At 30.0% G+C, this 14276-nt stretch overlaps 1 protein-coding gene across 1 annotated transcript; it reads left to right on the forward strand.

Annotated features, from left to right (window-relative positions):
• The first annotated feature begins 1138 nt into the window (after nt 1-1138).
• Nucleotides 1139-13422, forward strand: LOC128176557 (uncharacterized). The gene is made up of 18 exons (XM_052843007.1): nt 1139-1202; nt 4178-4207; nt 4555-4647; nt 4841-4888; nt 5530-5551; nt 5702-5751; nt 6788-6856; nt 7053-7100; nt 7487-7533; nt 7722-7788; nt 8171-8215; nt 9273-9320; nt 9754-9816; nt 10288-10341; nt 11147-11239; nt 11328-11463; nt 12263-12787; nt 12991-13422. Exons 1-18 carry the CDS (start codon nt 1200-1202, stop codon nt 13236-13238), a joined length of 1689 nt encoding a protein of 562 aa, XP_052698967.1. The 5' UTR covers nt 1139-1199; the 3' UTR covers nt 13239-13422.
• Nucleotides 13423-14276: the final 854 nt, after the last annotated feature.

The following is a 14276-nucleotide window of genomic DNA, read 5'->3' on the forward strand; positions in this document are numbered from 1 at the left end:
GGATTACACGGTACAGCCGTCAAAATGACCTAGATCGTCTCTCTATAGGAGAAACGATCTGTAGAAATACTGGGCTGTTAGTAGAATAGAAATAAAGTTCTTGTTTTCGTAAATGTTGCAGGATAACCTCCTCGGTCTCGAAATGTTGTTTGAAATATAAAAGCCTCGGCTTTTATATTTCAAAACAACATTTCTTAACATCGGAGGTTATTCTGCAACATTCACGAAAACTCGTACTTTATTTCTTAAATAGACTCAAATTTTTGGGCTTTAATACCGAGAAATCGGAAGAGCACTGTTATTTGTTTTATATATTCTAAACAATATTGGCACTTGAAGATTACCAATTTGTTTTTATTTTTTCTCAATCAAGCTTCGCCTATTAAAAATCAACGAAAATTCTTTTGAAAAATCCGGAAATCATATGGATTTTTCGCATTTTACAATCTTGCGCATGCACATTACATTCCCGCTAAATCACGGGAGACTCTTTAGTTTTTGTTTCCACAATATCACATTTGCATGGATAAACTTGGAAACGATATCACAAATACGTGTAAATTTTCATTGAAAAATTGTCATATATATATTCTGTTCATCAAAGGAAATACGGGGATAACTCTAACTCAGTGCATTTTATATGAAAAATCCAGATAGTTCCGAATGTCAACTCGAAGCGAGTGAAAAACGTTGTTGTAAGAAAGTGGTGAATTCTTCATTAATATGAACTAAATTTTTAGATGAAAGGTATTTACAGTCTCAAAATAGTTTACAGTATTGTGAATAATTTGACTGTTATTTTCAATGCAGCTTTATTAATTTTTTCCAAAATCGTTTCGCAGCGATTCTGCATTTTTTTGCTACATTACTGGTATATGGGAGGCATTTTAACTGTGGTATAGGCCTATCCCGAGACACAGTTAGATTATTCTAACTAAGCAGAGTGTGGTGAAAATAATAGCATTATTGTATGCTTAAAGCTTTATTATGTAAATGGCAACAATACGGTGTGTCTATGCATCTATTTCGTAAATGTCCGATATCATATACAATGCACGCACGGGTCAAAGTCTAGTATCAAATTCAAAGAATATCCTAAAATATCCAACATAAAACAACCGACCAACAATAAGCCTCCCCAACAGATATTTAAATGTATTCGCAGAGGAAACGGTCCCATTTCATGGGAACCTTTAAACATGGTAAGAGTGTAACGTTCTGCTTTTGATTTGTTGTGTTTGAAAGGTGGAGAAAATGGGAGTTAGACAGTTAGAGCGAGTTCAATATTTAAAAGGATAATAGGATGTGTTCAGATATGAAAAAAAGTATTAATTAAATACACTAAAGTAGCTTAGCGTTTCATTTTTATATTAATATTGATATTAGTATATAATTTGTTTTGATTTATCTTCCTTCAGTTTACTTGCAGTTGAAGTACCACTTTATTTAGAAAAAAAATCAAATATATGAACATTTTAAAGGTTGTGATTACATAATTCCAGCAAACTTCTCAAAGTTATTAAATGATATCGTAAGTCCTTATTTCAAGGTCTTTTGAAGAATTAATCTGTATTACGTCTAAACATTCCTGATCTGGTCCGAAAAATGAAATATCTTAGTGCTTTAGAAACACTTTTGAACTTATATGATTTAGATATTTTAGTTTTCCTGCATTGTTTTAACGTCTTTTAAGAAAATTTTATTGAATAGTACTTTTAGTACTGGTGTTAAATGATATGATTTCCTTTATAGTAGGATTTCTGCTGTTTACAATAAGATTTCATGTGGAAAAATCTACTATGGATCTTTAACAATGATATAACCTTTCTGATAAAGTGGTTAAAAATCAAGTAAACATGTATTTATAGTATTGAATGAACTAATCAGAAGTATTTGCGATGATAAGGCATTTCTTTTGTTTCTTTAGAGAGAAAACGATACCTAGCAGGCAATAAAAATACACTTTTGTTAAAGTTTACATATAGTTAATATGCAAGTTGCGCATAGCATATTCGAGCAATACGTAGACAATACAATGTTGAAATATACACGTATATTACATTGAGGACAAGCTATTTCTGGGAACTGACACTTTCCCACTCGAAAAGCAGACTCTTTGATTTTAGTTAAACGGGGAAAGGGTGTGTCTTTAGTTGAAAAACATACTCATGCGGGAGCTCGAAGACCTATCTTAAATAAATTTACTAAATTTGAATCCCTATCGACCCTATCTAGATCCGATGCATGATAAGTATTGCTATGACTGGCTTCATTCAGCTGCTACAAACATAAAAATGTCTTTTCTAATGTTGATTAACTTTCAATTTACTAATATTTGACAAAGGAAGTCTTCTGTTTGCCAATTAAATTCAAGAAATTGTTAGACAAAGGGAAGCCTTTATTTGTGAATTTTAATGAAAATAGACCTGAAGTTGGTTTCACTATTTAAATGATAAACATGACAAAATTAATCTCTATTAAAAGGATTTTTTAATTCAGATCTGATTTTAAATTTAAACCAGGAAGGCAATATTGAATTTGTCAATTTCTATTACGAGACAGCTGTTTTTATAAACATTTGACGTGTTTTTAAAAAGACACTGGTTCATTTTATATATAACATATGGAATAACCAAAATTTTGGACAACGTTTCGAAAGCAAATACTTCAATAAAAATCGCAATTTTGAAATGGTTGACATGTCAATAAAATATATTAACATGTAAACACAGTTTTTAGTCCGAAATTTTAGCAGCGCAGCACGAAAAATACTAGTATCTTCGTGAATAAGATAAAAAGAGAATAGTTTCTTATCATTTAAAATGGTTTGATTTCTTGCATATTAAAAAAGACATCGCATTACAATATTATACCCTAGGCTTTAAAAATGTTAAACGTGTTATAAACTTGCCGTCGATCTTAATTGTCATAATGCTGAGAAAAGTACTTAATGCAGTTAATTTTTTAGAATATAGGCATTTCGCTGATTGACATTTTCTATCTATGGTCCTTGAGCTCCAAAGTTTTTGGCTCATTAAATCCATCCATCCTAATTGTACCGGTAGAAACTACAGTTTTTCTCCATGAAAATTCTCTTGGAAAATTGTCAGCTATTTACTTTAAGTATCAGGACGGTAGCCGCCTTCTTTTATCTATCGATTAATTACCCAAACTATATTTTGAATAAAGTTTAATAGAAATTGGATATAAAATGGCACATTTGACATGCCCGAACGAGAACAAGCCCAAGCTAAACTAACAATCGCAGTTTTTGTTTATCTTAAAATTAAACAAATTAAATATTACTTGAATTTTACAATGAGCATTTAATTATTCCAATGATGAAACTAATAAAAAGTCATTATATTATAAAATAAAAATAAATATTTACATTCCATGTATTTTTTGCATGTAAAGTGTGTGTGGAAAACTACTGCAGTTATAACACTGTAACACGCGCAGTGTACTGAAAGGTTAAAATGTCGGGTTTTAATTTGACTTAACAAACATTGAACGCTGTAAAATGCAACGTCACATGCGAATATCATAGTTACAGTGACTCTTCCATTTATATGAACTTAACTCTTAAAGTAAAATAACATTTTAAAAAAATAAACAGCTATTTAAAAAGTTCACATTATTATGAAGTTGGTTGGTCACGTGATCAAATCCCGTGAAGCCCGAAGGGTTTCTCAGTAGATTTGATCACGTACCAATCATATGATCATTGTGACGTCATGAAAAAGTTCACACAGAATTGAACGTTTTTGCTATTCTATAGGTTCTATAAGAATACATATTTGCAAATGTAAATACAAACGTATAAATCATATTTGCAGACAAGGAAAGAGGTTAAAAGAATGTAAATATAAGCATTGAATCATTACTAGTATTTTTGGAAAAATATAGTCTCATAACTGCAGCAGTGTGTGCATACAAATTTTCATTACCCGCTAACGGCTTTTACGCACGTTACTCAATTTGTATGCACACGCCGCTGTAGTTATGAGACTATATCTTTCAAAAAATAATGATTCAATACTTAAATGAACATCCCAAATTTACCGGACGTGTTAGACTATTTTGTAGTTTATGGAAAAAATAATTTGATTTCTTCATTATATTTGGACACCAGTACATTGGTGTACTATTGTGATATATTTGTTATCTTTTTCAGCCACGATCTTATATGGAAAGGAATATTAGAGTAAGTTTTCACAGGATTTAAGTTTTCAATTATATTTCAATCTCGGCTCTTTTTCAATATAATATCAATTATAATTCAATCTATATTTAAATCATATTTTTCGAAATGATTCACATTTCTAAAAAATGCCAAAATCTTTCGATACATATCATTACATATTGTTATTTAAAAACTGTTGATAATGGTATATATGAGTAAAACTATCAATAAATGGAATCTAAAAGATTGTTCACATAAACAGGAAATTTCCCCCCAAAAGTCATAATTTTGCATGAAATAAATTGTTCCGACCATAGGATATCCATCAAAATTATATATTACAATTGTTTCAAAATAATTACCAATAGAACAAGCAAATCGTTCAAGACACGCACCTGAGATTTTCTGGGAATTCCACTAATTCTGAAAGGTCGGAAACATCCAACAGAACAATAAAATCGGTAATTATTATTCAAAACTGCAATTATAACAATTTCAAGTTTTATAAACATTTAAACATTGCACTGATAGTGTTATTCACATATTTTTGCACGATTGTTCTTAAAAATGATTATAACAAGTTCCAAGGAATAATGTTATATATCATTCGTAATTAATCTTTACTTAGTTGTTGTTTTTTTTATATTCCGGAAGGGTTCTTCATACGATGACGTTCAGCATGTGCAAAACAGAGACGGTCAGGTAAATCTTCAACGTCATTTGAACGAAATCAATCAATTGTTCAATTATCAAGAACGCATGGTCACGATTTTTGTTAAAATTATTTTTCTGACTTTCATGTTTACAATGCCTCAGTGAGGCAGTTTACATTGTCAACCATAATTTAAGTGTCATTCGTTGAATTATAAGCGAGTGACAGAGCTAACAATACATTGCTTTGCAAATAGAGGTTTTGTTTACATTTTAAATGTTGAAGTTAAAATTCCTGTTTTAGACCTCAAATGAATATGTTAAAAGTTAGGAACTGTTTATTTATGCTTTAAATGAATAAAAAGATAGACAAATCAGCTTAAAAAATTACTGCTATATTGAACCTATGTAAACAAAGACAGGACACGAGCCTTGTTTGCTTGACAAAGAATTGCGAGCCTGTATCTTGTTTATAACTCTAAAACTGAATCTCAAGTTTCATATGATCATTAGAAATGCATTCCTAAAGCATTGTAAAAAATAAAAACGAAAAATAGAATTCGGCCAAAATCATGACCATGCCCCTAAAATGTGTCTCTCCTTTTGCAGTATCAATCCATTTCATTTGCCTTATATTTTCACAAGAAAAAGGATGTAATGCCAAACTGAATTTACATTATATTTATTTTTAGGGACGCCTGCAGGATATAGTAGGTATGACTTATGTATATACATATATATGTAGTTTCAATATGATAAAATATTACATCTCGTATTAAATGTGTTTAAGTAAACTTTAATTCTAACTTATATAAGCATTTCTGGGTAAAATACTTTAACTTCCAATTTTGTCTGTTTGTTTAGAGTTCAATGAATTTCCAATAGATTATGATGACGACATTGAAGAGAATGAGGTAACAATAGTATAAATGTTACGTGGAAATTTATTCAGATGAGGACAAAAGGAACAAGACAATTAAGACAAAAATTTCTGTCACAAATCATCTAAATTATCACTTATGTATTACCAACATAATCTTATCTTTTGTTTTGATTAATAGTTGCTGTTTTATTATATTAATGCATCTGGAGTACATTACTAGTTATCTATAATGATATTGTTACATTCCCTAATCATGTCGCTTTGTTTATTTGGTGTTTTACCAAAAAGTGTATAATAAAAAATTTTGCATATAAGACTATAACACAAGATCTAAAAAAAAAAAATTAGCAATAATACAAATACCACAACTCAATCTTAAATTACAAATTTACATCTTTTATAAATCTAATACAATAAAATGTTTTATGAATCTAATGAAATGTTTACGAAATCTAATATTCAAATATCACAATTTATACCTTGAAAATAAATGGGAAAACTGACACTGAATAAGTGTTATTATAAAGAAATGTTTATAGAAAGATAAAAGTTTATATTTCTTAATTTTTTACAATGCTAAGGAAGAAGACATAGTTTAAAGTACAACAATGCATGTATAAATCTTACACGTGGTGGTAAATTGTTTTTTAAAGTTCCATCGTGAATCATGATTTAAATGCGTTCATATCAAATGGTGACGAATACGGGAGAAATCTCAACATTTAAAGCCAATGCGAGAAATAGTTTTGCAAAATATTTATTATACTTTTCAAGATAGATAAACAAGAAAGAAAATACATTTCCTGTCGTTTTTTCACAATGAGATTGAAATTAAATAGTATATATCAATAATTTTAAAGTGTTAATACGCATCTTATGTAAACTATAGAATTAAACGACATCATACACATTTTGGTTAATTTGACAGAGCAACTTCAGATTTTTTTAAAAATCAAAACAAACGTTATAAAAATAATGAGGCTGCAGAATTCTTTGAAAAGAAAATGACATGTAACATTTTCATAAAAGCCATATTACAAATGCTCTTCTTTTTATTATATGAGCAGAATGTACATGGAACAGAACATTTTCGATTCTCCAATCATTCTCGAGGCTCCAACATCACCAAGCAATCGGTAAATGTGTTAATTAGATTCCCAAACTTCGGAATAAGTACATTTAACCATATTATTAGCAGAAAATATTCTGTTCTAATACAACAACAAGAGGCAGTTATACGTTTCCGTACTTTCTCCTAACAAAGTTACCGTTATATAATTCATAATTTACAATAATTCAATATTTTATTTTAATTGCCTTTTCTTGTGGTAGGGTTCTTCATACGGTGAAGTTCAAGGTGTACAAAACAGAGACGGACAGGTAAACCCTTTTTATTTTGATTTAATTCATCAACGAGTTAAATCAGTTAAATCAAAACGACGATAAACTTTATCATATATACACATTATAAACAGCATGTAAAATAATATAAAAAGGATCAACGTTTGCCCATAAATAAAGTTTAAACAGTTGGCAAACAGAATTTAACCAGGCAATACGTGGAGTACAAATATAAGAAGAAAATAAGGTAATAATAAAAACAAATGTTGCATGGAATTTCTTCAAACGTTACGTAATTAATTGATAGACAAGGAATAATTATCTAACAAATTACAAAAATGTTCTACTGATACCAATATTTTTTTATGCATTGTGTTATTATCTGTTTTGATTCATTAGTATTATCATTTTTTTTATTTAAAAAGGCAACGGGAATACAACAATTATCATACTGTCCTCGAGGAACTCGCTTGGTATGTTTGATGTTTACTAAAAAAAACACCAATTTGCAATTAAAGAACTTTAACTCTAAGAAGTAATAGCTTAATAATTTTAGATTTGATTGAAATCTAATTATTCATATATTCATGTACTCATGCGTACGTACTATTTGCAAATTGCATTGTCAAAGTATCATAATATTTGTATAAACTGATTTTAAATACATGTACCAATATCGCCCTTAAATCTGCAACCGCAAAATGTTAGAGAAACTGATAGAGTCGGGGTAAGTAAACAAATTAAACAAAAAGGTCCGAAGACAATAAAATATCTAGAACACAAAATAAACAAAATACAGCATCTACTTTATTGTAGTAAATAAGAAATATTTTTAAAATTATAAAAACTATTTGTAACCTCTTTCATAAGATTGTTCTAAATGGCAGTTTTTCTGATTAAAATAATAATTTTAAGTACCTATCCGCAAGATTCATTGCATTTGATAACAATTTATCAATGCATAGCAAATTATTTCAACAGCAGCTGTACTACGACGGTTTGCCCATTAACCAGGTATTTGCAAGATGTTGTAGCTTTTACAAGCTAATAGAAATGTTATTATTAATAGATGTAAAAAAAATATATTTTGATTTTTCTTAATTTTGCAGCTACACTACAATAGAAGACAATGTGAATACTATGACAATTCACGGGTAGGTTTACAAGTATTTTATCCTTTCCCTTAAAGTAGCTATTATAACTGTTATATGCCATCAGTTTCGCCGTTGAACAACAGCAGAAACGTGTTAGAGAGACTGGTGGAGTCATGGATTCAAAGGAGTGCATGTAATAAAGCAACTCGTTTACATGCTCTATGATAGAACTATATAAGTTTGTTAACGAACGCGAGGAATATAAATATTACAAATTATGAAAATCTTAACATTGTGGAAAAAGGGTGTAAATTATAACTATCGGTAACATCGTTTATATAAAATTGTATGGTTATAAACGGAAAGTACTGAAGTACTGCAGGGAGTTGATTTTATCGATTATTATTAACTTTGAAAACAACGATATGTTATTTTACATGGCAAGTAGTTTCTAATCTGTATTTGAATATGCACATTTTGATAATATGAGTTCTCGAACTTTTCCGACAAGAATTTCAAGAAAACCCCATATGAATCACGCTGTGTAATATTTAAAGTATTAATTCCATCAAATTATGTATCAGTAATTGAAATGTTTCTAAAAATTGTACACATGTCTGGATACAACTAATATTGAACTCTTCTCTCGTTCAACCAAACGCTCGGCTGTCTCCCTTAATCTCCGACAACAAAGAGAGACTCTATGCTTGTCGGAGATTAAAGGAGATGGCCGAGCTTCTGGTTGAACGAGAGTATATTTAACTGTGGCAAGGAATTCATACGACTACAAAATTATCTAAATTGTTCGTACTATTTAAAATCTGACTATTTTCAAGGTATTTATAAATTCCTTTTTAAAAAAAATGTTTCAGCATACATTACACTGGATTTATCTACTATTTTCATGATCTCAGTCTTGTCAGCGGTGATGATTTGTGCTAAGGTTCAAACACTGTTTCACTTCCGGTTTGCCAGAGTAACTGCACAGGAGAGTTGATTAAAATCAATTAAAAATTGCACATTAAGCAAAAAGCTTATGAAATGTTTCAGCTCTATCAGATGCTAATATAATGAGAGGTAACAAATTATTGAAGTCTGGTTTTTCTTAATTTTGCAGTCACGATACCAACGAAGAGATCGATATGCCCAATATGACAATGCCCCGGTAGGTTTTACACAAATTTTTGTTTATTAAAGTTATAAGCCAAGACACACTGCGTTTGAAAATCTAAATTACAACACGTCATTATCCAATGGTTATGGATATTACAGTAATCTAAAAAGTTGAGTCTTATTGTAGATTTATAATTTATTGTGTTATGTACCTAACAAACAAACGCACGTCAAAAATTATTGCAAAATTTTAAAATTAGATTAAAAAAAAACATTGTCAAATATTTTGACGTGGTCAAATGCAGCGCATGTAAAGCATAGTATTTACAAAACATCCTATCAGTTTGGTTGTATTGACAAAACAGTTTAACCTTTTAATTAATTAAAAAGAGGAAATATTGAAGCTACAAAAATATTGGAAACTTGACTTGTGATAGGTCATATTCTCATGCATGCTAATATTCAATTTGTTTGTATATTATCAGAATGTATCTGGAATAGGAGGTTTGCGTTTGTCCAATCAATCTGGAGGCTCCAACACCACACCGGTAATTCAGTCAATAAGTACTCTTAAACATTTTGCCAAACTTTAGTTACGCATCTTAATTTATAAATATTCAAATTTATATACAGCATAAGTACCAATAATTGTTTCTAAGGAGAATGAATGACACAGACCTACTCAAACCTCTTAAAATGATAACAAAGAAATTCTTCCTATCTAATTGATAAAGTATTTTTCTAAATTGCATGCGCAAGCAGCCTGCTGTTGCTACTTGCATTAATTTCTTTGAAATATTTTTGCCCGATTCATTGATATTGTCACAAGCTGAAATGATTTTTAGACCAATATTACGACCAGAGGCGTGTTACAATTTATTTAGTTTAACAATAATGCAATAAAATGGTATCTTGGGGTAGATATCTATTGTTTTGTAAATAAGAACAGATTTAAAACAATCGAGCGTTATTACGCCAATCCTATGTATATTTTCATTTATGTTTTTGTTTTCTTATAGTATTATGCAGATGTAGGGCCATGGAGTTTACAAAGTACAACCAGTCGCGAACAGGTAAGATTTTAGATTAGATAAACTATATTTTTCATTCTGATATTTCTTGTTGGAACCTATATTGTACACTTTTGTTCTGGTAATCAACGTGACCTATCGGGCTCTTGTTAAAAAGCTACCGGAAAAACAAAATTAAAAATGCACATTTACCCATATTCATTCATAACGAAAACCTTCATTGCATATATTATACTATATTATAAACCCAGTAAATAATCGTGGACTGTTCACTACGATTCCTTTGGCCAATGCGAAATTAACTTTCATCAAACGGGTATGTTTATTTTGAAAGTGCTTGAATAAATAAATACCAACAACTAAATATCAATACAGATTAAGGAGTTAAACATACATCGTTTATTTCATTATGTACAGATAGTACATATACTCGATCGCAAGTATTATTTTTATGCCTGGTGAAACTTCAAGTACTTGTAACACAACAAAACACAGTTATTGTTTTGATTATCGGCCTTGAAAAATCAAATCGACATTTAGATATTTCAACAGAGAAATAAAAAAAAACATCGAGTTAAATTATTGTATTTTTATGAAACCGTGTCCTTAAAGATACGGTTGCTATCAAAATCAATAGTTTTTTTTTTATCAAATAAGAACCATTATAAGTATCAAATGTGTTATTTAATTAAATTTTATGAAATGTGACTCCATAAAGCTGACTAATTTATTGCTGATTTTGTTCAGGTAGTCAATGTGCCCCATCGGTCACTTCTTTAATAAAAATACCGAATAAATTATTTCGTATAAAACCCAATTTTAACCCAAATGTTAACTTTGATTTTAGCCCCCACCTCTACCTTCCGCACGGCCGACATACTGTGTTCTAGAACCAGGTCTCGTTCATAGAGACACGGAGAGGGATCAGTCCGAACTTAAAGTAAGTTTTATTTTTACAGAAAAGTGAACTACTTTCCATTGCATTATCAGTTATTTTAAAAAGTTTAACACTTTATTTTCTTTTAAAGCATAAAAGTTGTTCCATAAAGAGGGCTTGTCAGTGCGCCGTCTGGACAGCTATTTTCCTCGGCATCTCGATTGGCGTTGCACTTTCCACTTTTAATAACATGAACGCCAATAATTTGGAGAAAAAGATAATAGAGGGTGGGAACATGTTTACTTCAATTAATGTAGAAAACGTGTTTTTTTTTTTTACAATGCATAGCATAACAACTTATGTGATAAAATGCCTACTGCGATCAAATTTACTTTATATTTATTTTATTTTGTTGGGAACAATTTTGATAGATTGTCAATTTTAAAGAAATGATAATGTTTTTAATAATGTTATTTAACAAAAAGTCGTTTATTTGTTTCAATATTAATTGGAAAAACGACTTTTCTTCATTATTTATCGGGGATGTTAATTCATTAGAAAAGAGGTGCCAACAAAGTCCACGTACCGTAAATTGACCCACTGCGGGTATAGAAAGAAAATAATGGTTTTGTGTTGACCTTAAATATGAGAGTATATCATTCAAGCGGTTTGATGATTCAAAACTTTATGCATTTCTCAATTACTTCTGGTGAGATTTAATTTCAAGTGATCATGAATTTTAGAAACTTAAGATATCTTCTAAAGAGAAACACATGGGATGCTTGCTCAGCAAATATGCAATAACATAATCATGTTTTTATTGAATCTTTAATCTGCACAATAATTTCTAAAAAAAAATTACCACTTAATATTACAGTACAAAAAATTGTTTGAATTCGATTGGTTATTTAAGGGCTTTTATGTAAGTGTCTTTTCTAAAAGTGAAACATCGTCTTGTTGTCTCGATTTTTTCTTTAACGAGATATATGAAAACGTTCTTTCTTTCGTAAATGGCCAACTTATACATGTATAGTTTGATTTAAATGCATATTTATTTTGTTGAAAATAACCATTTCTTTTTTTCAGGTAACAATCAAATTAACAATACACTCGCCAGCTCGCTTAAGACGTTTAGTGATTCATTTAATGAAACAATAGTGTCAGTTCAAAACGATTCACACACATTGTGGGATGAAACAAGTAATCTACGTAATCAAACTGAAACGTCAATAGGAGAACTGAGAACAAAGTCGTTGGAATTATCTGAGGAGTTAAAGGTGTTTAATGATTCATTTGATACAGCAATAATATCTGTAAAAAACGATTCACATACTTTACGTAATGAAATAAGCAATCTAAGGAATGAGACTGAAACGTCAATACAAGAATTGAAAACCATGCCGTTGGAAGTATTTGAAAAGCTTAAAACGTTTGAAGATATATTTAATGAAGCAACAGAGTCTGTAAGAAATGATTCACAAACACTACGTAATGAAATAAGTAATATAAGAAATGGAACTGAAACGTCAATACAAGAATTAAAAACAGTGTTGTTTGAATTATTTGAAGAGTTTAAGAGGAACATGACAGCTTATTACACGAACCAGACAGGTATCTATCATTTACATCATTAACATAGTTAAGATACATCGATCGATCGATTTAGAGAGAGAGAGAGAGAGAGAGAGAGAGAGAGAGAGAGAGAGAGAGAGAGAGAGAGAGAGAGAGAGAGTATCAGCGTTTAGCGTATAATTAACTTTTGCAAAGATTATTATAAATTAAATTAAATTCATATGCAAAATGTGGTCTTTTAGGTAACCAAGATAGTGGCTCTTCGTCAGATCCAGGAGGACAGTGCTACAACAGTACAACTAAGGGCTGTGTTGATCAATGTGACAGCATGTGTGATGGGGACTACCAGTCATGTTCGACGTGTAATGGTTATGTTACATGCGCAAATCGTATATTATGGCAAAGAGACTGTTCAAGCGGTTCAAACTGGCATCTTGTTTGGGACGATAACACCAAAACATGTGAAAGTGTAAGCAATACTTGTCAATAGAAATATATATATCATTGCAATCTTGCAAATTTAAGAGTGTTAAAGATCAAAGAAACAGTCAATTCATTGACATAGGTCATATTGGCTCGATAATAATGGCGGATTTTTAACCGGAGAAATGTGTTTTTACAACATTTTCTACAATAGATTTGTAGTTTGACATATTATAAATACAGTTGTGTTGTGTTTTCCTTCAAGCACAGGAAATGAACCAAGCATCCTTTGTCTTCCAAACATTGTTATAAGTAACTCTGATCCGACAATCAAAATTAATGTTCTACCTAGTCGACGTACGTGTTATATAATTGGGTTCTTTGTTCTAGAAGTGAATTTTGTTTGTGTATGTATGAAAATTTAAGTATGTGAGAAAACTATCGATAAACTAAAACTTATTCTAATTCAGTGAATTTCATATAAAGATTTGTGGCAATTAAATAATGATTTTTATGATAGTTTACAATTTGACAAATTATTATATTGGTGCATCAAAGAGGTAAAATAACATATCATGATGTTTTTGCATGTGTTTGAACATTTAGTTCCACAACGCAAATGTCAATACAGTTCATTTGATTCAAACAACTGAGTTATTATACGAAATTCAATAAATTCATATAATATTCACATGCATATATGTACATTTACCTTTAATTTTGTATTCATTTGATCTGGAATTATATTAGAACTACTGATATGTAGCCAAATATATGTAAAGGATATTTGTTCTTTGTTTGTGACTGTGATATTATATTTCTGGCACTAATGTGTGTAATCAGGAATACTTTTATTTGTCTATACTGTCTCATTGATCTGGTTTCTCGTCTACGATATGTGTCACGATGTATCGTCGTTCTATGGTTACTGCATACGTTCTTACTTACAATTATATACATTAGTGCTTTCAGATTCATTTTGAAATTCATACATTTAACTTGTTATATATGTACATGTTTATGTTTGTTATTTGCTTACATGAGATAAAAGTAAACAATTTTGATAACTTTGGCAATGCGCTTGAACAGTTAAATATATCGACTA

This window comes from Crassostrea angulata, chromosome 1, assembly GCF_025612915.1.
Source record: "Crassostrea angulata isolate pt1a10 chromosome 1, ASM2561291v2, whole genome shotgun sequence".
Taxonomy (NCBI): Eukaryota; Metazoa; Mollusca; class Bivalvia; order Ostreida; family Ostreidae; genus Magallana; species Magallana angulata.